The 26,321-nt window shown below is 40.2% G+C and overlaps 1 protein-coding gene across 8 annotated transcripts in view; it reads left to right on the forward strand.

The window, feature by feature from the left end:
- The window catches only part of GRM3 (glutamate metabotropic receptor 3), a 112,963-nt gene that overhangs the window by 44,717 nt on the left and 41,925 nt on the right, over window positions 1-26,321 (forward strand). For all 8 annotated transcript variants that reach the window (XM_042792384.1, XM_042792387.1, XM_042792385.1 and 5 more), the window contains one exon: window positions 19,640-20,240. In XM_042792384.1, the coding sequence (XP_042648318.1) occupies window positions 19,743-20,240 (498 nt within the window). In that variant the 5' untranslated portion in view covers window positions 19,640-19,742. The remainder of the gene's footprint in view (window positions 1-19,639; window positions 20,241-26,321) is intronic.

Below are 26,321 nucleotides of genomic sequence, written 5' to 3' on the forward strand. Positions count from 1 at the left end.
TGCAGTCACTTCCCCACTGAAATTATCACCTTTCTGAACAAATAACTTTCTAAAGGGTTAGTACTGTGGCCATAGTGGTCTAGTGTGAGACAACATTTGTAAAAAGAAATGGAAAATCAATTAATGTTTTTGAGGAGAAACAAATAAGCTTTTGTTAACAAAGAACTGAAAAAGAATTTTGGTGCTCTAAATGGTGTCTACTTTTTGTAGCCATATCAATCTTATAACAGGAACCACTTCTTGTGTATGGACTGGGCTGTATTGAAGGTCATACCGCACTGCCTCTAGCTTCTTGTTCTCTTCTTTGCTCTTAGACACTGATGATCTCAGAATTAGATCCTGGAACTGGGAATGAAGTGATATTTGCTTCTTCTGCCATTGATTCATGTCATAGTTTGTTTTCTCCACAGCTTCTGATTGGTAAAATACAGGGATGGCACTTATCTCCAGTAATAAAGGGATTTGTATGTGGTAGGGAAGTACAAAATTCTCCTGTTTATTAGTTTAACTAGTGAAAAGGAGAGAGCTGTCCACAACTCCATGAAAAAAATATTTCTGAGTCTAAGGATTAAGTGTTCAAAATAGAGAAGTAACCAAAGGAAAATGAGTTCTGTTGTAGGTTTACTTTGCTGTTGCGTTGCTGAGCCATTCAGGATACCAACAGTCCCCAGGTGAAGATCATGCCATTGCTTTAGACTCACTGTATGCACTGAAGCACAGCTAATGCTCTCCTGTAATTGTTTCCTGAATGTTGAAAGCAGCCAGAAAGCCCACATGCAGGCATACATATATATGCTCATTGCTACTCTTAGTCTGATGGAAATTTTATAAATTGCTTACCCTGTCTGGAACTGTATTGCTTCCAACCAAATATCAGCACATTGATTTGAGCAGCAGATCTAGGAGTTGAAAATGGGTTCTCTGAAACAACAGGCTTAACAGCTGAAAGCATCGAAGCGCCAAGCCTCCATGCTGGCCAGTTGATGACTTTTCAGTTTTTTCTCCGTGGGTCCTAAGATGCAATAACAAATTCATAAATTAGTCCTGTTGACCTTTAAGTATCAATGGAGAAAGTTTTCACCTTCTATCAGAAATTAAAATAATCAGTTGGTGTACATATATGGACCTCTAATACTAATGTTAATATGGTCCATGTGCTCGTTTTTCAGATGTTTGTTCCTTTTACTCAATATGTTTACAATGAGGACCTACCCACACTTGCAACAGTCACTCAGGGGCACTAGCATGCACCTGGAAAAATTGATTAGCTCACTTGCATATGTGTTGTCAGGTAAACTGCTGTTCCATACAGTGAATGCAGGTGTGTCCACACACCTGACAGAAAGATCCAGCTGTACATCACATGCAGATATCTTTTAAAACTCTCTGATTTTCTTACTACATCTGTTCAAATTCAATATACTTTACACTAGATCCATCAAATAAGAGAGCAAAGGAAGGAGGAATTTAATTTTTCCACTTGAAATATTATAGATCTTCTTATTACATTTCTATGCCTTCCCACATTACAGTCATATTTAATTCAGTTTAAGTACCAAGTGTTCATTCTGGATGAATGAATAATTCTGAACAGCTGGAACAAAAGAACAAAAAGGTTTTAATGTTAACAATGGTCCAGATCCATCAACAATATAATTATGATGACACAAACAGAGTCTCTTTCACCAGTACTTAATTTGGACATTACATTACAGTGTTTTATTCCCCATGATTACAGTCCTAGATCAAAACAGTCTGTTGGTACACCAGAGCTCATAGTTCAAGTCTATAGTGCTCCTGACTCAATGAACCAGTGGAGCAAGTCAAAGGTCTCATGTTGACTCTAACAGAGGTTGATTCAACAACTGACACAAATTATTGAATTCAGCTTGAAGAATGTACATGTTTTCTCTCAGTATAAGAGACCCTTCCAGTGGTGCCTGTTGCTAAATTTGTCAAACATCTACCAACATGTAGCTCTCTCAAGCCCTGAGTGCATGGAAATGTAGGGTGTGGTGTGCCTGAGGCTGTTTAAGGTGAGCTGAGAGTGTTGAGAGTGAGAATGTTTCAGCCAGTAATTGTGTAAGAGGAACACATGGAGATGGAAAGACTGCTGCCTTCCCATTTTAAAAGATACTATTAAAAAGATTCTATTAAAAAGATTCATTTAAAAAGCAATGACAGTTGCTTATGCTTTGAAGCAGGACACTGAGAGTGAGCAGTGAGCAGAAGAGTCACTTGGTGGAGATTTTTGCTAAACCTTTGGGAATATCCTGAATCTGGGCTCTTACCAGCCCTTCAACATAATCACTGCTTACACATACTCAGGAAAACCTTCTTAAGAGACCAGTAGCTGAAGCCTTTAAAGAGTCTGTCCTTGCTGAAAACACTTGAGCCTCTCAGCATTTCTAGTGCCATCCAGAATAATCCCAAACAACAGAGAAGGAGGCTGCATTGCTTCACTGTGTCTGCTTGGGACCAGCTTATCCATGCAAAGAATGACAAAAGCACAGAGGCAAAGCCAGGGTTTTACTGAAATTGCTGTTCTCAACAGAAAACCATGGTAGGACCGACCAGAGGAAGAGTCTCTTCTCTGTTGTCAGCATAGTCACGCAGAATGAAAGTTAAAAAAAAAAAAAAACATGCCACTGAAATACTACGGGCATCCAAAATGTCTTGCAGTGTACAAATAACTTGGAAGAAAGAGGCTGCTAGCATGAAGAGGGTGAAGACTTGGAAGAAGAACACATGGAGACTGCCACTGGGAACAAGGAGTGGGATACATCTGAGAATTACTGAGGGACTGAGCTGAGCAGTAATCAATGAAGTGAACAGCTCACAAACTGAAGAAATGGAACTTTTAGCATTTGCAGTCCTATTGTAAAAAGCAAACCTTCTAGATGCAAGCATCCTAACTGCAGAGTACCAAGTTAACTCACCAAGTTCAAGCTGGACTAACTGGGGCATGCTGTAAAGATAATAAGAGCATTTATCTGTTATGAATGCAAGCTTATAGATTGATAGATCATTTGATCTGTGTGACTGTATTATCGATTTGCCATTAGCTTTCATCTTTAGCCGTGCTGACAGAATCAAAAAACATATGTATTACACTTGGTGGGTTTTAATCGACTTTGCATTTTCCTGTGAGTAGAGTTGGAACACAGATAATCTGCAAAAGACACTGACAATCTTCCAGTTTATTCTGATTTATTCATATTTTTTCAAAAAAACAAGACGAAAAGCATATCACAGATGTATTATCTTGTAAAACCTTTGTATAAGATTTGAAGGAGAATAAACTAACATTAGCCATAGAAGGGGGAAAGATGCAGTGCAAGAAAAAGCTTATCCTCTGGGCTTGACGAACAAAACAGCTCAAAGCCAGCAAATCAGAGATCCTGGAATGAAACTGAAACACTACTCGTAGAGAGAATGGGTTTGTAAAATGTCAGTTCTTCCTATTTCAAATGGTATTGCTCCTATTCACAGGGGTGGCTTTTTGGTACTAAGGCACACAGGAACCTGATAGCAATGTGACAGAGGGACCAGTCTTTAGCTATAGCAAAAAGATAAGAGTACATGAAGGGGAATCCATCTTATCTAGACATCTTCATTGTAGACGTCTGCGTGTAAACTAACTGACTTAATGTAGATTTCATCAATATAGTCAATAGAGCATAGGGTGTGATTCAGCCTAAAATAGACACCTCCATTTGGTGAAATTAATTTCATGCATACCTCTTTTCGCTACACTGACCTTCTGACTAAACGGGAGTCATCAAGCGTTCACTTGATGCAGAAAAGTCTATTGTCCAGCTCCACAGGCTCCCTTTGCTGTCAGTGGAGAGAAATAGATACAGTCGAGTGCAATTTATTTCATCCTATCCCAATGTTAAAACATATTAGATGAATCACATCCTGTAATTGACTGATTCCAGGAGTAAAACTGTGCTCTTGGCTTACATAACAAAAGGAGAGGTTTAGACATTAGACCTTGGGACACTGCAAGGATAGAGGAATGCTCGTAGCATGCACTGGTCTTTTCAAGACTGGTTTCCAGAGGTACCAGGGATTATGCAATTACATTAACTGTCAATTCCAATAACTTTTGAATGCTAGCCAGTTTCAACAAATCTGTACAAAATACAGACCTCAAACACATTAATTTGTTACAGGATTCCTTTTGAGGAAAGGAAGGTGGCTGCGTAAAGGAATGGAGAACAAGATTAAAATCCCACTGAAATAGACAGTCTGAAGAGTGAGTTCAGCCACAATAGCAGACACTGGAGAATCCTCCCTGGAGAAAGCCACAGGAAAATAGAGTTTCAATAAGCTCACTTGATTGGACAGGCTATATCATTGTTGTAACCTATCTCTCATCAGCTGGAAACCACCAGACAATGTATCTGCCTTGGGAAAAATAAAATGCCCTGGCTTTACACAATGTCAGAAAGAAAACACATGAGCTGAGCCTGAGGTGTCATCTGGGGATAGCCTGAGTTTGAGTGAAAGCAGTGGAAATTCAGCTCTAAATTCAGTAAACCCCAACTTCACACCTTGTAGCCTTGTTTTCGAGAGATGAAAGCTGTAGGCACACTGAAAGCATTCAGTATCTTATCCAAGCCAGCAAGAAATCCATAAGTCAGGATGATTGACCATCTCTGACATGTGTTACTTGTGCATGAGATACCTTCATATTGCAGATGAAGGTGTCTGTTCTGTGATGCACTGAAAACATGAAGCCTGTGATAAAGCAAATGTACGCTGTTACCCAAGTATTGTCTTCATTTTATGTTGAAGAGTTACCACAGGATCGACCATTTCAGATATTGTCACCTGTTTTCACAAGGCTCCACTCTTTTCCATGTTTTTCATTCCTGTATGAAGGCAGAGGACTTTGGCCACACTGATTTTGCCTTTTGGAGAAAAAGTATGCCAGCACTCTCTGTGGCCAGGCAGCTGGGACTGAGCTCTGAAGAGATGGTATTTCACTCCTTGTTGCCAAATTGAGTGCGATGGTCCTAAAAGTGCATAAGGTCATTTAATTGAAAACTCTGCCAAATGCAGTTCTTTTCCTTTGCAAACCTTTGTGTAGCTGAAAGGTCTAGGATTTTGTCAAAGTTACCATTCTGGCCTAGAAAATTAATCTTAAAATTTCCACTCAATTTCTTCACATTTATGGGCTTCTTATCCTTTCACAATTGCCTTCTGCCCAAGTGCTGTAAGTCAAACCCCCAGAATTTGTCTCCAGGCTCAGTAATGGCCTGACCTGCCACTGAGCTACAGCTAGAACAGAGCCACTTCCAGGTCTCCTGTTTGCTTCCTGATTTCTCTTCTTGCTCAAAGACACCTTCGCAGTTCCTCACCTGAGATGTAGGGTCCTTCTTCTCTTAGATCCGTAGGGCTGGCACAGGGGTAACACCTCAAGCTGAGCCTCCTCCTGCCCATTTGCTCCTCACACATCTGCACAACGTGAAGAACAGATGATCTGTAGACATTACTCTTCCATCATCTCCCCGCCCTGTGAAATAACCTGCAGATCTAGAAGAACAAGTCTTTGAGGGGAATGCAGTCTGGATCACAATCTGGCATGTACAGATCCTAATCTATTTTCTTTTCATACACCTGGTTTTGTGGTTTCTCAGTTCACATTTTTCAATCACTGCTCATCAGAAGAATTTGGGGCAATTATCACAGAATAGGATTCATTGCACACCCGCTGCTGCGTGAACGGTTCTGCTGGCGTTCCTGTGGTCAGCAGAAATGTTGGCGGCCATGGAGCTTCTCCCTGATCAAAGCCAGGAAGCGCAAGCAAAGCAATGAAATCCTCACCTCTGGTTCAGTTTTGTTAACAAATACAAGTAGTGACTCTTGGACGGCTCCTGAGTTCTATAATGGGATTATTATTCATTCATGTTGGCCTCAGTGAAATTTAGGATACAAGTATCAATCTTAAATTGAGATGAGAATTGTAATAACAAGAAAGCTTGTTATTACAAGGCACATAGGCCACACAGAAAGAATGTTCAGCCCTGGTCCTCCCAAAATAAATTAGATCTAACTCCTCCTGGAGCGAGAGAGGAGTACATCACTAATGTGGACTGCGCCTTCTGAGAAATAATAAACCTCTACACAAACAGCCATGCAAAACAGTTTTAACTCTTCCTTGACCAAAACTTTCTGTCTAGCTCCAATGAAGGATGAAAGGAGCGCAGTTAGGGGTTAGATTCAGACTACTTAGCTATAGGCTTCTGATTGAGGCAGGGAAGTTAGGGTTGTTTTCACACTGAACTCCTGCTTTCCAAAGTACAGGCAGCACCTGCAGAGAGTATTTCATCCCACCCAGGACAGCAATTTCCATTCAGAGGTTCCTATCTCCATCCATCCATGGTAAAGGAACACTAACTAAGAAACCCCTTTAGATGTCTAAAATTAGATATGAACATTTGTCTTTAGTGGATAACTTTGTAAATTACCTTATCTTTCCTAATTTTCATTCAGGAATATTACCTTTCCAGTATAAAAATAAGAGGATATTAGACAAAGTTGGAAGGAGGCAGGATCAAACAAGGAGGTGTGTTCTTACCACAAAAAAAAAAAAAAAAAAAAAAAAAAAAAAGTGTTTTTACTAGCTGAGCTCCAGAACCCCATTTCAGAGCTCTGAACTTCATTTGGTGGGTGACAACAGTTTCATAGGTTCAAAGGAAAAATGTACAAGTTTGTAGAACGTAAATCTATTTCTGGTTAATAAATTCAAAGAAATCACTTCCAACATAGGAAGCCCCTGAGCTGTAAGGTGTCGGAGGCTGGTAGTGTGTTCATGGAAAGTAGCACAATATCCTTGTTCAATTTTTACTCAATTTTGTAAGCACCAGCTTTAACCACTGCCAGAGAAGGATATAGGGAAGGTGGACTGCTAGCCTCATGCAGTGTGGCTGATCACAATCCCTTTACAAATTAAGATCCAGATTTTCTCTGTTGGTGTGTTCATGTCTTCCCAGTGAAGTCAATTAAGACACACCAGTTTCCACAAACTGCAAAGCAAGTTTTAATTCAGTAAAGTCTCACAGTCCTGTGCTTTGTAAACAGTGACTATGAGGTATAGTGAGCTTAAATTGCTGCCTCACATCTTGCAGCAGTCCATAGGGCTAGAGCAAACCTGCAGTGCAGCCTATGCCCAGAGTAAATTCACATCCTGCAGGGAATTCCCTGGGAAGTCATGTGGTCTTCACACTTACTAGTCCAGGGTGGATTTCTCCCCCACAACCTTTTCCAGTGACCCTGGACCTATGCAGACATTAACATCCACACTGGCCAGCAGCAAGCATTAAGCAGCTGTTGAGCAGCTCAGCTCAACAGAACTCCCTCCCTTCATCAGTTCTGAGCACGCAACGTGTTGCCTACACATGTGCTCCCTCCTTCTCATAGAAGAGGAGCCAGCAAGTGGTCACCACACATGCCCTGCCTATGTCCACCATGAAAATAAGATCATCAACAGAACAGAACAGCTCTTGACAGCCAGCAATGAATGGTTCACATCTGCATGCCTGCCTTCTTGTCATTCTATATTTTACCCTAGATTAAGGAGCCACCTCACTGATTTCCTCCTAGAAGCAGGTTTACTCTATTCATCTCCAGTTTGCATCTTCTCATACCATTAACAGGATCCAAAATGCATATAACCTCCACCTTCCCAAGAGTAAATCCACTTCTGGGATGTTCAGCTACAGAGGCTTTCTTCCTGTCCATAAGTACCCACTCTCCCAGCCTGTTTCAGGTCCTAGTAGGTTTGGCATCCTTGTGCACTAGTTGTCTGACTGGAGTTTGGGAAAGGATTTCCCAAGGACTTTTTATGAGGAGTGAGCTTGGTGGCCAGAATGTCTCTCTCTGAATAGTTTTTGCTAATTAGTGTGCTTCATCCAAAAAGTAAAGAATGAATAGAACCACCTTCATCTTTCCTTATGTAAGATGTGGCCACATAAGAATAGAGGACAAAGTTAGCACAGGTTTATACAAGCATGAATCTCCTAATTTCACTAGGAATTCTTGAGATTATTCATGTCGGTCCTTCCTCTACTCTATCACCATGTCTGAGATTTGGCACCACAGAGCAGCTCCTTGTAAGGAGAAATGTCATAGACACACGGTGTGCTTTGTCCTGCGACTCAGCCAGGCCCTTCATCCACTGCTAGGCATGCTGATGCAGAACACTAGTACCATTCAAGAGACTCTAAATAGGGCCTGTGTCTTTCTTTGCATTCGTTAGCAAGGAATTCCCACCTTGTGCTATCAGACCATAAAGTATTTTGGCTGATGTATTGATGACCAGACTGGGCAGAATGCAAATGCAGTTCTGTGGCTGATCAGATGGCTGAAATGCCATTCACTTTCAGCACAGAGAAGAATAAACACAAAGCCAGGATTAGAGAAAGCTGTTTACTGCACCACACTGATCAGAAGGTACCATACCACAGGTGGCAAGGTCCCCAGGGTGTCCTGGAGCAATTGGTGACTGGAGCCAAGGCAGGCCATCAAATCGTGGCTTTATGTAGAACGCTGTTGCATTTATTCTTCCATATTTTGTGCTAAGTGCCTCTCTAAATTTTGAGTTAAGCAATTGTTGCCATAGCAATGGCCATTTAGAGTGAGAAAAGGCAGAAAGCCTGTTGGGAATGTGAGGTTCTGGCTCTTCACATAAATATATATATATATGCATGTACGTACACTGCTGTGGAGTTGCATGAAAGGGGCTAAGTAAACAGTTTACATCTGAGCGATGGACAGGTGATATGTGAAAAGGAACAGCTTGCTGCATATCGAAGGTTTTTGTTCCAGGATGCACCTTCATCTACAAAGAGCTGAGCCTGAAACAGAAACAAACCTGAGTAGTGACTGACTTATATTTAATTTCATACCAGTAGAAGTCATTCCCTTGGTCAGGGCAAGGCATGTTCATTACTGCTTTTGTAGGACATGTCTTTGCAGAAAGAGGAAAAATTTGCTTTCATGGGTTTATTTTTATTAAAAATAAACCTTACTGCTAGCTCTTTATAGGGAAATGCTTTTCAGCAATCTACTCTCAGTGTTTATACTAGTTTATTTACCAGGTCACGGGCTGCCAAAATGTCAATAAATAATGCAGGTATTGTGTTATCTCATTTTAGGTCCACTTCTAAGATTTTTCTGCACTACACACCCTAACAGTTTTGGTGGTCACAGTAAGACAGATTCAGAACTCCTGGATTTTATTCCTCACTTTATGCCACCTCTCTGTGGGGTGAGAAAACTGTATGAGCTTAAATACCTACAGCTAAGGCAAGATCCTACCCACATATCTGACTGTAAACCCCTGGGGACTTCTGCAGAGTTTAGTCTTCCTCTGACTACATTTGACTAATAAGTGGAGTTAGGTGTCATCCTGATCAGCAAATGCAGGCAGTGCCTGAAGTTAAGTGCTTTGGGAATTCTCAGCCTGAGAGTGAGTTTTAGGTCCCCATAGCACTAGCTAATGCAGAAGAGCAAGCAGTTTGCATCATGGCTGGGACCTGAATTCTGTCAGAGTCCCAAGTTAGATTGGTTGTGAATGGCCTTTTTAAAGTCCATAAATTCATATCAGGGCTTCCAAATTTGAAAATGTAGTCATAAACTTACTGTGGCATACCTTGTCCATCCAAGAGCCTGGACAGGGTCATGGATCAGAATTAAACGTTACGGGGTTCCTGTAAGAATACATGATTTAAGGTTTGACAATAATTTTGGGCCCAAAAGAGAGAAATAAATCTGAGTATTTTCTAAGTATATCTCTGTATTGTTGCTTGTTTCTCAGCAAATAGAAACCACCAGCTCCTGTTTCTTACTGCTGATATTACCTGCTTCTAAGGGCAAGCCAAGTGAATGGCAGGTCTGAGAGACTGAGGATATTGTTTTCATCAAGCTTCCAGGGGTACTTTCTGGCAGAGGCAAGGCAGTATAACACCTTTCTTTGTCAATTGGAAGAGAAAAATGCAGAGGATCTCTAAGTCAGCAAAATCCATAGGTTTCAGTTCATTGATTTAGAACAGCTGCAAATCAAATTCAGTAAAATTTTTAGAACAATCTAGTTTCTGTAGATAGCTGAGGGCAGCTTTTGTTTCCAATAAACTTCCGTGACATTTGTGATTAAAACTATAAAGGCAGTAAGCACAATTCACAATCAATTATGTTTTATTAATGGTTTTTTAATACACGCCACATCCCAGTAATCATGAAGCTGTTCAACAGTGTTGTTCTAAAATCAGCTAATAGCAGGATGTAATTTGCAGCTGTCTCTGCCAACTTACAAAACACTTGCACTGTTAATTGTGATTTCACACTCCACTGAATGCTGTAGCCTGGAGGTAACATTCATGTGATGGGAGAGTTACCAGTCTGGGCTCTGGTGGGGGGGAAAAGATCATTTCAGGAGAGGTTACAGTTGTTAAATTTTTAATCCTTTTATGTTAAGAAAAACACCAACAACTCAGCAGCAAAAAGCTACAATCCACTGCTAAACAATTCTTTCCTTTCTTTAGAAACCTGAACAGCCTTTCCCTGTTTCAATCCCATTCTATTGCTTTGTGTTATTATCAAGAACACAACAAAACATATGATCTGCAGGTGAAACCTTGATTGTGTAATCAGGCACCTACCTTGATCTCATATTGTAGATGCTAGGTGAAGTAGTCTGCCTAAAGCAAGTGCCTAAGTTTCCATTAGAAAGATTTTTTGTGCCTTTGGAGGTCCCCAGAGACACCTTGTGTCTTTCTTAAGTCAGAATAGGCAGGAAATTCTCCTGGGGGAGGTCAAAGGTGCCTAAAATGTGGCCATATGTTAAGAATGCAAATTAGGCAGATTGAATCTCATCAGTAAATGGTCAGTGGTGATGAGACAAGAGTTCAGTACTGAAGAGCCACAGGCAAGGCAGCAGCTCCTGTTCTGAAGCGCTTCCAGTGCATATGTCAGAGGGAGAAATATTGTCTCACTTGACAAATGAGGAGAACCATCTTAACTTGGAAAATTCCCAGCTGAGTGTTTGGTACTGCTGTAGCAAACTGGGAGGTACAGCTCAGACCAGGCAGGGATGGGAGCACCAACCTGGGAAGGATTTTATTTGATTTACAGCTAAGTCACAGCAGGGTGAGAAGGAGCCATGGAGGGGGCTTTGCCCACTGATGGCCATCACCTTTGCTATTCAAGTTTCTCCTATCCTGACCAGTAACGTGTAGGGCACCAGACCAGATTTGAATGCCACTACCTGAGGGCTCAGGACAGGACTGGGTCCCATTAGATCAGACTGGGTGGCAACAGAAGTCAACCCACATACAAATGGAGAAGAGAAAGGATGCATACTTAGCTGCTTTGCAAGGCCTATATGACTCTAAGGCTGCCTGTGCTGGCAGCCAGACTGAAACTCAACAGAAGCAATAGTGAAAGGACTCTCTGCCCTCCACATATGCAAGGGCTCATCCATATTTTGACCGTGTTGCCACAATGTGAGGGAAATGTCTTGGCAGGGGAGTGATGAAAGTGAAATCTGGCAGCTCGTACTGATGCCATTCAGAGGAAGCCAAGAATACACAGGCAGAGCACCTTGGCTGAAGCACAGACAGGAACTCATGGAGGGACCTGGGCCCAAGAAAGACCGTGCAGACATTGCAAAGCTCAAAAGTGATTATGAGCACAAGACAGAAATGAGCTCTGTAAGGGCAGAAAAAAATAGATGCTTAAGGATCAAGTAAGAAGGAAAGACTAAATGCAGAGATACTCCTTGGGGGGCTACATTTAGGTTGGTGTTAACTTCACTTAGTTAAGCTTCACCTGTATTAATCACGAGCATTAAAGCTCCTTTTAGCTAAAAGTTTCATCCCAGGACATAATGCTGAAAACGTCACAGTTCACTTCGTGCAGAACTGCTCTACATTTATGCCATTACCTCTCTCATCCAGCCTTTGACATTGCTGACCTTAGCATAGCGATGGCATCCCTGCACCACCTAGCAGGAATAATTGCTGTGACATCCACGGGTCACAGAAGCCAGCTACTCTTTTGTCCCCAAAGTCCTTATACTCCCACTTTTCTTCTGCCATGTCTTTCTGTGACCACACAGGGAGACTGAGACTAAAGTCGACTAACACGCAATCAATAAGCAGACAACACTTGTCTGTTCGTTGCAGTCTCTGCTGGTGTGCTTTCAGCTGTCGCCAATGCCTGGAAGAAATAAGCAGATGGAAAAAAATCAGTAGGATTCAGCTCAATCAAAAAAAGACAGACGGGAAGATAGTGGGACTTTCAAAGTTCTAACCCTGCATTACATCAAGATCATTACACCACAAATTGTCCAGATGGTACAAAGCCTTAGGCTCATGGCTGGACTTCTCAATACACTTGAATATACTTATTGTCAAAGTACGGAAGACATTCTAACGAGGTAGGAGACTGCACGTCCTGACCCAGATCTCTAGCTCTGGTCATCTGCTCATTGTAGTTCCCTCTCCTGAGACCAAGCTCACTTTAGAAGGACTCAGCCAGTGCCAAATGCACTTGTAATTTAACAAGTAGCAAAGACCCATATTTCCACACCACATTAAATGTCTGGTAAACTCCAGGGGCTCCTTGTTCCTCTTCAGGGTAAATTAATAGATCTTGTTCTAATGTATAGTGTCCTTTAATATCTAGAAACTTCAAGAGTATCACATCAGAGACATCTGTTTTCCTGTGTGATTAATATTTTAAATTCTCCTTTTGAAACAGGATGAATATATCATAGAACTCTCAGGAAAGGCCTGGGCATCTGTTGTATGTTGACGTTGTAGAAAATATAAAGCATCACTTGTTGATGCTAACACAGTACAAACAGTAATGCAGTGTTCTGATATTTTTCCTTCTCATTCTAAAGTGAAAGAACATCAGTGTGTATTTTAAGTGTCCTTCTACACTGACATATTATCTCTTGCTTTATATTTTATTCTTTATATTGAAATTGCCTGTAAATTTTTAGCGTTTTTCAAACTCTTCTACAATATGCTAGGCATGGGATGAACTTGTATGGCTAGTACTTTCATGATTCTGGCAGTGGTAATTGTATTAATGTTTTTCATGTATGGATATCCAATTGAAATGAAAGGCAGAAAATCACCTATCTGTAAAGCCTTTTTTGTCATTTTTCACAATGAAAGAAAAAAAAAATATTCTGAGATATAACAGCCAGCAATTGAAATGTAAAGCACTTTGATTAATTTTCAGCAAATTTGTGTGTCAGTACCTGATTAACATTTCATGAAGGAAATTTCTCCATTCCCATGGAAGAAATTTACTTGTTTTCTCTAACTCACCACATTTTTGCAAATTTTTCCTCTTTTTTTTTTTTCACTTCTTGATTTAAGATATCAGGTTGCAGCCAGCCAGAATCAGGATGTGAGCAATTTGTGTACCTGGCACATATCTGTCACAGTAAGGTTTGGGTTCCTTTACATATATTTGTTTTCCAGGGGTGATGGCATCTCTAATTATAATTGGTAAGGAGCCTTAAGCTTGTCCATCACTTTCTTCCAATGAAATAAGACATCTTATCTTTCAGTGTAGTTCTCATCAGGCATTAAGTTCAAGTTCTGACAGAGCACATATAAATGTGCCAAATGTGTTGGATGAGCAATGCTGCCATGCAAGTTATTCCATGATCTCTGAGAGAAAAAAATCATGGCATTTAACTTGTTGTGTCAGTCTTGAAAGATGCTCCGGAATTTTGAGCCAAAATTGGAATTGTTTTAGAAATCTTCTTCCTTAGGATGAGATTTGTAGGGCACAGTATGGGCTCAGGGAAAGATACCTCTCTGGTGGAGTGTCCTTGGAGTCAGATATATTGATGGAACTACTAACTTAGATGTTGTAATATGCCACAAGAGCACAGGTGTGGGGAACCTCCCCTGTGACCTTCCACTGAGCATAATCCTCCTCCAAAGTTTACCAAGTGTGGTCCTTGATACCAAGATGACATACGGTTCCAGGCACCACAGTATCACATTACAGTCCTGAATAATGCAACAAAAATCCATGACTGCCAAGAGGGAGCCACCCACAATAAAGCTAAACATAATCTTCTCTAGCACCCACGTCAGCTCCTGTTGCATCCTTTCTCAGGAAGCTGGGTAAACAGATGAGCCCTGCAAAATACTGCAAAGGGGAACAAAAGTGGGGGAATTTAGGATATAGTACATGGTAGGGATGAGGGGAAAACCCTCCAGAATTTTAGCCTAGTCATGTAGATTGTGCCATTTGTTAGTTAATGTTGTTGAAAAATAGCTAGGAGATCTGAGGTGTCTCAGCTCTCAAAGTTTCCCATTCCATCTATATAAATGAAAAATTGGAAATTCTTCAGCAGCTGGATAGACTGCCAGTGCCAACCATTGGTGCTGATATGGTGGAAAATATCAGAAAAATTGTAATGGATATATGAAAAATCATACTCAGTTTACAAGTCACCTGGCTAACTGAAAGATTCAATTGCATTTCTTTTGGGAGTTTAACACCTAGAAAAATAGGCTGAAGGCACTTAGCCTAATAAGAATTCACCCCTGAACCAATAGCACAAGTGGAGCTACCCTGTGAGCTGCAAACACAAAACCTGCAGAAGACCAGAGCTGTCATGTGAATATAGCCCTGGAATAAATCCATGAAAGGCAGATTTCATTTTGGAGATTATATTGGTGAAATACTGAACGTAGAAAACCCAAAAATCCTCTTTCTCATTCTAATTGCTTTCACAGAAACAAGAATGTGTACATCCTTAGTGAATAAGCAAACTTGCACTAAGAAATACTGGATTTGTGCAATCAACTTTTTACAGGCATAGAAATAGTCCACCAAAACTGATTATTCAGACCAAGAGGCAAGAGTATTTTCATCAAGAGCAGCACAGCTGCCATTTATCACAAGTAAGCGAGTTGCTTTTACTGAAGGAAGTGCTGACAGTGCCCCCCAAGAGCAGATGTAGCTCTCCCCTGTGGCCCTTTGCTGGTGGAAATATAAGGGGCTCCGGAGTGCCAAGTGAAGCTGTTTCACAAACCGAGTGCTGCTAGCTAAACTTCACATAGGGAAGTGCTGGCAGAAACCTTCGGATGCAGACATGGAAACCTTTCTCCTTCTGCCTGTTTCTGTCTATTTTTTCATTTTGATATTTAGATCGCTTCTACACTAAGGCTTTACATCTATCTCCACCAGGGATCTGAAGCCTATAGGACTGGAGTATACATATTTTTAATATTAACAGAACACCTAGAACAATACAACCCTGCCCATAGATGGAGTTAAAACATTAAATACAAATTAAAAATGAAAGAAATTCAGCTTGCTCAACAGGTACTTCTTTTTGAAATGTCCCAGAAACATGCTTTTAGTAGAAGAGGGTACTGCAAAGCTAAATTGTCATGCTTAGTCTAGTGAAATCACGTCTGGTAAGAAATGGCATATCTTGACTCTGGGGTGCTACCTTCACCATAGTTAAGGGGAGGAATATGGGCTGTATCAGCCTGGAATAGGCACAAAATATTTGTATGTGTAGTCGTGAGTTATGCAAGTTGCACAGAAAGCATGTGGGAGGTGCACGACAGAGAGAACAGGAGAGAAACCGAGTTGCTAGCCCATCTTTGCAAGCTGCTTTAAAATAAACTCTCTACTTCATATCAAGCTGTCTGTTCAGTGTCACCATAGTGATGCTGCTCACCAGCCACCAAAATCTGCTTCGCAGCTTCCTTCAGGAGTCCCATTGCCCAGAAGCTGTTGCTCCTGGAAGCATCCCTCCCTCACAGCCCAAAGGGGAAACCTGCCCTGACAAACCAGCCTTCGCATTAATGCCTCTGCTCACCAACCCGTGCACAGCACCCTTGCTCCTTGGCAGAATGATGCGATGCTGATACACAGACAGCAGTGTGCAGGCTGCAACGTCTGCAGAAGAAGAGAAGCACATTTGATACCCAAAGCTGTGTTTCTGGTAACTGTCTCTTTACAAAAAAAGGATTTGAACATGTAAAATAGGATGATCATGTTTTCCTGGAAAACAGGACTCTGCATACATGGTGCTACCCTACAGTTTCAAAGCCCCTGTGAAAAGCTCAGAGCCTCACAAGAATTGCCAAGTGGGAAGGTTAAGGTGTTTGGTGTAGGTGGGTGGCCCCCACCCATGGGCACCACTTACCGAGCAGTATGTCCCCAGATAGAGCAGGATCATGAGGCTGAGTCATCCTTGTCCCCACCATCACCTCCTCTCATATCCTTGGACACCTTCAGACCGATGTTCTCAACTCAAAGTGTCAAGGAAGAAACAGAAAAATGATCATGCCTATTCCCAATCCTCACCTTCTCCAATCACTCCTTGACTTCTGCTGGGACTGATCCTCTGCTGTGCCATCACTGATTTTGGTTTCTCTCAGCAGGGCAAGTATAACAAGCTTAAGTGACAAAATAGAGAAAACCTTTGCATTCTTTGCATGGAAAATCAGTTCTCTCTATAGCATCATTCATTTTACAGATACACTTTTTACGTACAATGTTGAAATTATTTTCAGTACTTTCCTAGACTTTATTGCTGACATATCAGAGACCTGTAGATCCCTAAGACACAGGTGTGATGCAAGGTGGAGGGTGATGCCATTTGCAGAACCCAGCACCTATGAAGGAGTCAGGGGATGAGAACAGCTTCCTTGCTGTTCAGGGTAAATCCACTGTAGCTGTAGGCATGTCCCAGGCAGGTTTTAGAAAACTTTTTAAAGGACCCTGTTTACAAGCTTTTGCTTTGGCAAAGTTAGTTGTTATTTGTAGCGTTGAAGGGCTGTTGAAAACAGGCTGGTTTTAATATGGCCTTATAAAGACTCACATAAAAGCCAGAAGGAGAAGTGGGAAACAAGAGAAGTTTATCGTTATGGTATCAAAGGAGCGCTGGAAAAGATTAAAGTTTGAATCTTGGCTGTGCTGATGACCTTCAGTAAATCATTCAGGAATAGGTTTGGAAAAGAGACCAGCTTGCTTAGGAAGTTTTTCAGTGTCAGTGCCTCCATGGGAACCAGGGGGTGCAGGGCATGGTTAAAAGCATGTTCTTCAATTCCTGAAGGGAAGCAGAGACCTTTTCAAAGTTTGCTGGTGATTGTGACTGCCAAGCAAATAAAAAACTGAACTTAGACTCCTGAGAATCTCATTTCATCTTTCTGTGCCTCTTTTTCCCTGAGCATAAAACAGAGAGAATAAATATTTTACCAGTCTTGTAAGGATAAATGTATGAATATTTGCTAAGATACAGTGGTGACAGAAGCTACAGAAATAAATAAAATGGATATTGCTTTAAAAAAAAAAAAAATCCAAAATCCCTTTTTTAACCAAACAGTGGATTAGTGATGAGAACAATGGAAGTTGGTCTGACTGTATTATTAACCACACAACCATTTATGTGACAAACACCACCTTTTTGTCAAATAATTATTTGCAATAGAATAGTATCACCATTTTATATCCCTGTATATGCTTGAATAATATTTTGTAAATTATAGTACTAAGTCTGACACAGAAAGTTGCTTCATTACTCCTCCTAACATTACCAGAAAATATATCTTAATAAATCACATGTGATCAATGAACTAGCTTACTTATAGATCGCTGAGGGATGATGAAGTTTGATTTCCATTGATGTATCCCTTATTTCTGAATGGAAAATTCTGCTGAGACAGCCTGCAGCTTAGACTACACGTTACTAAGATTTCAGAGAAAGACCTTTCACAGTGCATCTGACACATTACTGATTTATGAGAGAACAATGTTGGACTAAATATGAATAAAAAGCTCTCCTTTCACAAAATTTGATACAGAAACATTGAAATTGTACCAGGATAAAGAACTGCCTTGTAATAAGCAGGCTTATCCATCATTCAGTGTTAAATCTTAATTGTTGCTTTTGCGAATTTCTTTGTGTTAAGTGTTTCTAAATTATAACTAACCCTGAAACTTTAATAATTATATATACTCTGTTAAGAAAAATATAAGTATAGAAAGGAATTGTTAAAGTGATCTATTTTAATATTATCACATTTGATTTATGTGAGAATTTGTAGATCAAGGCAGCCACTTTGTCATACTTGAAGAGATATTGACAAGGAATCTATGGACAAATCATGCACCTATACTGAACATAGAGACTTTGTGTATGCATATTTAGTTACAACATTATCTTCACTCTAAGGCTTGATTGTTCTCCTTTTAAAGTCATTGGATAACTGTCTTGACCTTAATGAGAGTAAAACCATATCCTAAGTACATTTCTGCTCTGTTCTCTCCTTGATCTGAGCACTGAATTGCGATTAACATTAAAGAGAGCAAGTCTAGCTGTAAGCATTTTCATGCCCTGAGCAAACATCAAGTACAAGACTTCTCCTTGTCATGTCTTTTCTTTTTCTCTTTCATCTCTCTTTTTTTTTTTTTTTTTTTTTTTATTTTTATTTTTTGACTTAATTTGTTTGCAAGAGACTCTTTTGTGCCTTAAGGAGGGATGGTTTTGTGCGGGAGGGATGGTTTTGTGATTAAGGCTTTTGATGGAGAGTCAGGTTCAATTTCCAGGCCCTCCACATAATAACTGTCCTTGGTAGGTCACTTAGTAAAGTGCCTTGCAGAACTGAAATGCTAATAACTAAATGGACAATGGACTGCTCTCTGTTGGTGATGCCAACCAATATGAAATGGCTGAAACACTGTGACCACATCAAAACTGTTTATTAGGAATGGTCTCTGGTCTGTGCTTGTCCATGAACCATGCCCAGGCACCATTTAGAAAAGTGCTAGTTGACCTGAGTCAAAAACATCCCAGGGAGCATGTTAACATTTAAGTAGCATGACATGGACTTGATTACTTTTCTATTACAGACACAGCCTTCAGTTCTCTCCTGGTAAAACAGGGCTTCTCCTGTGTTTCAAACATTTTTCAGCCCAAAATCAGAGGTAAAGCACCAAGTGGTTTCTTCCATCCTCTCACTTCCTGCCCTAGATGAGCAGGTTGATAAAGGAAGGCAAGGCAGGTGGACTTCAACAAGAAACTTTGGATCTGAAGGCCAAATGTTGAGTTCAGCAAAAACTAACAGCAAAGAGGTAACACTGAGAGTGCTATAGCTGAAAAGGATAGTAAGTAGTGTGCAAACAACAGAAAAAAGAAAAATTTATTAAGGGAAGGTTGGAAGCAGCTGGAGACACATAGGAATGAGATTCCTATGACTCTGATGAGTGAATAAGACTCCAAGTCCAGAAGAGAGAGAGGATACAATAAGAGAGGAGGGTACAAGAATAATGTCAAAAGTGGTCTTTGTTCTTGCAAAATGTAAAACATTGTTGAGCAGTGGTCAGCATCAAATATATCACCCCATATGTCTGTGGTCTTTGTTCATAGCTGCCATAGTAGATGCTTAGCCTGTAATCAGTTATAGAGCAAATGGAATAAGGTGCTCTATAAGAATGCAAGATAAACTTATTTCTTATTTTCTATGTTATCCAGCAATCCCTTCACACTTCTCTTGAATATTTTATTCATGAAAGTTTTCTAACAGCTCACATCTCCTTTTGCCTTTTCTGATTCCTTCCATTTCTTCTTTAGAGGTCCAGTGGAAAGACTTGTTGGCTTGTTCTTCACTGGTTTGTGGGGCAGCACTTCAAATTTGACAATGGACCAGGACTGAAGAGCACTTTAGTTCCCACCAATGTTTCTTAGAGCTGCTAAAACAGGACCAATGAAGATGTTCACCAGACTCCAAGTCCTTGCGCTAGCTTTGTTTTCCAAAGGAGTTTTCCTTTCCCTAAGTGACCACAGCTTTGTAAGGAAGGAAATTAAGATAGAAGGAGACCTGGTTTTAGGTGGCTTATTCCCAGTCAATGAAAAAGGCACTGGGATAGAAGAATGTGGGAGAATCAATGAAGATCGAGGCATCCAGCGCTTGGAGGCCATGTTGTTTGCCATTGATGAAATCAACAGAGACAACTACTTGCTGCCCGGAATTAAACTTGGAGTTCATATCTTGGACACATGTTCCAGGGATACATACGCCTTAGAACAGTCTTTGGAGTTTGTCAGGGCATCTTTGACTAAAGTGGATGAAACAGAATATATGTGCCCTGATGGCTCATATGCTATTCAAGAGAATTTACCATTGCTCATTGCAGGAGTCATAGGCGGTTCCTATAGCAGTGTCTCCATACAGGTAAGTCACAGGATCCTCATCAGGTGAGAATTGTTTGTCTGCAACTCCTGTGAGAGAACATAAGCTTACATAAGTTTGTCAATAAATCAAGTCTTAGCTCAATCACTTTACTCTAAGGGTCAATCTAACACATATTTTTTACTGAATTTAGTTTGATTCACTCTTTAAAACTTCTGCTGTAGTTTAAATCTCTAGCAACTGTCCACTTCCTCTAGTTATTGTGTATCCTGAGGGCATCTGAAGTTTCCAAAAGTCAGAATTTATTTGGAACTTTACATTTCATTAGACTTTTACAATTATAAGTTCAGATCTCTTCTTTCACATCAATAATAAATTATACCACTTATATTTCTGAATATATGTATGCCTGTCATGCTGCATGTACATAATATTTGTCATTTAATCAATAGAGATTTAAAATGAAAGAAGAAATCCTTATCTTACTTCCAGGATGAAATAAAGCAAAAATGGATTACTAGCTAGAAATTTGAATTATGCCTGACCCAAAGGACTGAAGGTTTTTAGCGTCTGATTAAGCATACCAAAGCAAATAAAAATTATTCTGCTGATCTCAGTGAGCAAGGTCTCAAATATCCTATGCAGGCAGTACAGTTTCTGAATGAATTCTAAATTTGTTGTATTTCCTTTTGTTTCTATATAGTTCATACTAAGACAGATTTTGCCAGGAAATGTTGTCTGGCAGAGTGCAGTGTAAGCACAGTCAGATGCCCAGCACAGAAGAGAGATGCCCTCCCGTATATCTTGTTCCCTTCTTCTGGTACATTGTACCTGCAGCTTTCGGTTTTACAATATTGGTCCCAAATAGGGCCTCAGCAGCATGTTGGAGAGTATTTAGTGTCTTGCAGTGGTGTAAAGTTGCAGATGGGTTAAATTCTCTGCATATCCTTCCAACTACAATTTTATTGCATGCTTGGTTTATGTTGTAAGGGGCTAAACACAGTGTTGATTTCTTTTGGTCTTAGCTCCCCATTTTTTATAAATTCATGATAAAACTTTAAGGGGTTTTGACATTTTTTCCATTAAATGAACATGAAGAATATATATGTCCTCTTTTTTAGCAAAAATTCTGTATTTCTCCTCTCCAGACCATGTAGTCCTATGGCACTGCAGCCTCCGATGTTCTATCTTTCCCTGCCACTTTCAGTGTGCACTATCCACAAGCAAGCACATTCCTAAGTTCACTGAAGTTTTCATATCTACATATATCTCATTATTTTGGGTTAAATTAAATAAACCAGTCCACATGACTCATAACCTCACATGAGTGCTGTTTTAAGCCCAGATTCAAGTAAGCTAAGATCTTGCATCTAGTATTCCATAATGGTCAGCTGTAGGTTTCCAAATGCACCAAGCCTTGACAGTGCTGGACCACTATAAGCAGTATGTTTTTCCAGACATAGTACAGGACCTAATTACTACATCTGTGTAAAAGGAGAAAAATGTTCTTCTGTACTACAGCAGTGACAGAAAACCCACAGAGCTTCATTTACCTGTTTCATAAACAGGCCAAGAGTTCATCCAATGCTCATTTCAGTCTGAATTACATTGGGGAACTGGCTACTATTCTTTTTAAGGCATTAAATCCCATCAGCGTTGAAGCATGGCCAATTTCCATCAGACATGCATGAGCACAGAAGTATTTCAATGATTTTCATTGTATTCCCTTTTGTGTTCCAGTGTGTGGCTTGTCTGTGTATCCATAGTAGGAAATACATGAGCAAATGGTTACCCATACCACAGGAGAATAGTTTCTGCAGAGCAGGACCTCAGCCACATCTCGTATTAGGAGTGATTTTATCCCACTGTGGACAAGTTAGCACGGCAGGGATGTATCCTTTACCAGTTACATGGATCTGATCACTTGGAACACAAAGAACAAGTTCCAGGGCTGGAAAAGAGACATCTGAAGAGGAAAAATGGTAGCTACGGAATTGTTTCTTCCAGCCAGACAAAGAGTATATCAAATGAAACCAGCAAGTGGCAGGTTCTTGTGGATGGTAAAAACTAAATGAGTTCAAGAAGTGACTGAAAAAAATCAGAAAATTCTCTACAGATAACACCTCTGGCTCAACAATTCCCAGAACTGCAAGTATCTCAATGCTGGTAAAATATTTTGAAATATCATATGCTTGTCCTATTTCACTGGTGGAGAGGTGGCAGTGGTTTTGTTGTACCTTTAGTCTAGTCATTTGCAGTCAGTCTATTTCTCAGTCTACCCTAAACTCAAGTGTGTCCAAAGGACATGAAGTAGCCTAAAAGGCACATCCAGCTGAGGAAATGGTTCATGTGGTTCCTTTCCTCCCAGAAACCCTGAGGCAGCCACGCCACACTCCTAAGATGGCCTGGGGCCTCTTGCAGAACTTCTGTTGGTTTGTTCCTTTGAAGCCAGTCGCTGGTGATTGCTGACATAAGACTAAATCCATATCTGAGGCAGCAGGTTGGATGAAGTACACAATGAATATACATGGTATATAAAGATGCTTCATATTCCAAATGCTTGGGTTTAGAGCAGCTTTCAGAAATTAGAAGTCCTGATAAGAGAATTTTTCATTCAGTATACGTGAAAAATGACAACATATCTGTATGCGTATCTGTATGTCACCCAGTTTTCAAAACTTATGAGGAATGATGAAACAATAGTTATATATAATATTGTTATATCTAATATCTATATCTGTGCAGTTACCCTGTAGTTAACAGTAGTTGTTCAAATGTAAGATCTTTCTTACACAGTTCTTCAGAAAAATAAATAGGTTCACAAGTCATTCAATACGTCGTCAAGCATTTTCCAGCTAGGAAAGAAGCATTCAGTTGATTACTTTCCCTTGACATAGATTGGGTTGGCGTTCCTTCAGTCTCTCTTTTCTAGCTTTCCTCTAGATTTCACACTATCTAGGAAAGATGTAATTAAGCTATTCACTCCTGCTCATCTTGTTAAGATAGCCAGTAACGACTTCTGTTTCAAAAGAAAATCCTTGTCAAGAATAACAGCCATCACAGACTCAAGCCTGAAGATGTAAGGACATCAAAGAATTAAAGCCACTCAATTTGGTGCCACACCAGAAGAGACTACCAAATTTCAGAGACAGTCACCTGTACAGAGTAGCTCTAGTAGCAACTAAAATTGCACTTCAGCAGGCACGTGTGCAAGGCTGAGCATCCCCATTCCCCGTGCTTTCAAACAGCACTCAGGGTGCTGGATGCTTCCAGATGTAGATTTGCCAAGCATTTATCTTTAGCCTGAGAGCTGTAAACCTCATAAAGTCCACAGCACAGTTTCTTAGCCTCAAAATAAACCATGCTGAGCTCTTCAGACAATAAATTATTTCTGCATATTTTTTTTCTCCTGTGAATTTGCTGTTGTATTTCAATGCATTTTCTTTCCCTCCTTTCACCCTCCCTCTCCAGATTTTTGTCTGGACAGCTGTCTGCCAAATCACTTCATGATGCTCCTGCTGTCAGATTTCTGCTTCTTTCATTATCCTTCCACCAAGGAAAAAAGAATTTGCTGGTAAATCAGGAACGAACACCTTCCCCACTGAGTCAGTATGCGCAATAGGCACTTTTTGCAGAGTCTAAAAACAACAAGAGAATGCAAAATGCTTAATTATTTTCTGGTCAGACTAGGCTATTATCGTTAATGATGATCTGGATAATTAGTTTTCAGATGTTGTGTTTAAATTAGCAGTGAGCCCAATCTGCACAGTATTTGATTCCTTAAAACCCAAGCCAGGATTCTCAGTCAATGGAAGGACTTGTGTGGAAAAAGCTGTTTTCATGAAATAAAATTCTGACCTGAGCTGAATCTCTGATCAGAAGGTAAATTCTCCAAAGTTTGTAGGACTTAATTTTGGGTTCATGGAATTTAATTTGAGCCAAATTATCCACTCTCTCCTAGTTTACAACAGAAATTTCAACCATAATTTCCTTGGAGATGTTCAATGACATTGTAAAAAGGATAAGAAAAAAGCACTGTTCGTTTGCACAGAGAAGCACCTGCATAACGAATCCATGTGTCATGTTTAAAACACCTAGGACAGCTCCATCAGGAATATCCATGTGTAAGCAGGAATACAATTATTTAAGTGCTGGATGTGTTCCTCTCTGTTTCTGAAAACTGGATCCAACTTCTGAAAATGAAGATTAGGGTCCATTAACTGCAGTCAAGTCTTAAAAACTTTAAGATATTCCCGTAGGTGGGCTGGGCTTTGTATTTCCATATCCAGTATATTCATGTTGATGTAGAGTTTTAGCCCTTCATAAAGTTTCCTTTATGCTATCCACCCACAAGACCTCCAGATCACAGTCATGAAAGTTATTCCCATGTTAGAGCCTCATCGAGAAAAAAATGGCAGAATAGAAACCAGTACCCAGTTGTCTTCTCTTGAATTCCTTGCTCTGTCTCAAGTAAACTGTAGCAAAGCCACTGGAGAAGACTTAAAGGTACATTACTGCTATCACAAAAGCTAAAGCCTCTCTCTTCCTAGTTGAGTGGCCATCTGGGATGAAACTCAGAATATGCACTCATTTACTGGCAATCTTTTCCTGGCTGTGATTTCTCCTTAGCCACAAAAGTCTGCCAAGGGCTCATGGATCCTGAAAGCTAATCACCTCTATTTCCTTCCTCCAAAGATAAATTATCTTCCAACCAGCGTCTTAACAATAGTTAATGACTTCCATAACCACTGAAAATAGTGCAAAATTCTTAGAAGAACTACATGCAAACCCTCCTCCCCATAACATACGGGGCTTTGTCCCCCTGTGCATGGACCCGATAGGGATATGGGCAAGAGAAATGTGCAGGGGGATTCAGGGGCTCACCAGGGACTACAGGCCATGTATGTCATTTCTGCCATCCTTGCAAAGAAGCTTTGCATTCAGCTGTGCAACAACAGTCTCTGGTGAATTTGTGCTTGTAAAACTAAACCAGATCCTTTTTAAAAGATCTGTTCTGTGAGATGGACCACCTACTACTAGCATTTAAGCTACATATGCACTTTCTCACTTGCCAGTGCCTCCTTTAAACTCTTCCCCTCTGTTATCTCTGTTACCTCTGTTTTTGCTCTCCCTCCACTACCTCTCAGCCAGATCCTTGCTGTCTATTTGTTCCTCTCTTTGTTGCTATTTCACATTCAGAAACTGAAGACCCACTAGGTTGATATTTTCAAAGTGCCCAAACAACACTGGGCATGTCTTTGCTAGAGATTTCAAAGGAATGTGAGTTCCTCCTTCTCGCTGGTTTATTTGAAAATCCCAAGATAAAAGATTCTTTTGCAGTCTTTTTGATTTAGGTTTGGGGTTTTTGTTTTTGTTTGGTTTGGTTTTTTTTTTTTCCTTCGGTGTGAGAATATTCTCCTTTTGCCATGGGAAAATAATATGATTTTACAGAGATGAGTAAGTAACCCATGAGATCACAGGTAAGAATGAAGGAGCCTTACCATGTTACAAGTGGGAAAGGATGTAACTACAAGAGAAAGTGACTAAAAATTGGAACTAGTTAGGGACATCTTGACATCACACACACTCATTCTGTCCCTTCTAACTAGGACTTATGCATCAGTTAATGAGTCTCAAATAACCACATTTATCAATGATATCTCTTTTGACTCCAGAAGCCATTTCATGCTTTTAGAACCATCAATCCCAGTTTTAGTCCCTCTTCTCATCATGTGTAAATGTGACATGACTCACTCACAGTCAGGTTTATCAAGTCTCAGAGAAGAGTTGCACTCCTCATGCAAAGCAAGGTCTTCTGCACAGATCTTATCTCAGTGTGCCAGCTTAGTGCTTAGCTTACTTCAACAGTTAATGCTGCATGAAGGCAGAGTGCATATGTGACTGCTCACTGTGTTATTTCCAAACAATATTTCCAAGCAATTCCTCTCTGAGAGTACATTTCTCTGCTTGTCCTTCTTGGTTTATTTTTGATTACACAGGACAAGCATATAAAAACAAATTCCTGGGTCCTCTGTAGAAATCCTAGATGTTATTCTGACAGTATTCCCTATTTCCAGTCTTTATTTCACAAATGCAGTTATTTCACTGTTCAAACACTGCTTC

Source organism: Tyto alba, unplaced genomic scaffold, assembly GCF_018691265.1.
Source record: "Tyto alba isolate M040663 unplaced genomic scaffold, T.alba_DEE_v4.0 Super-Scaffold_2, whole genome shotgun sequence".
NCBI lineage: Eukaryota > Metazoa > Chordata > Aves > Strigiformes > Tytonidae > Tyto > Tyto alba.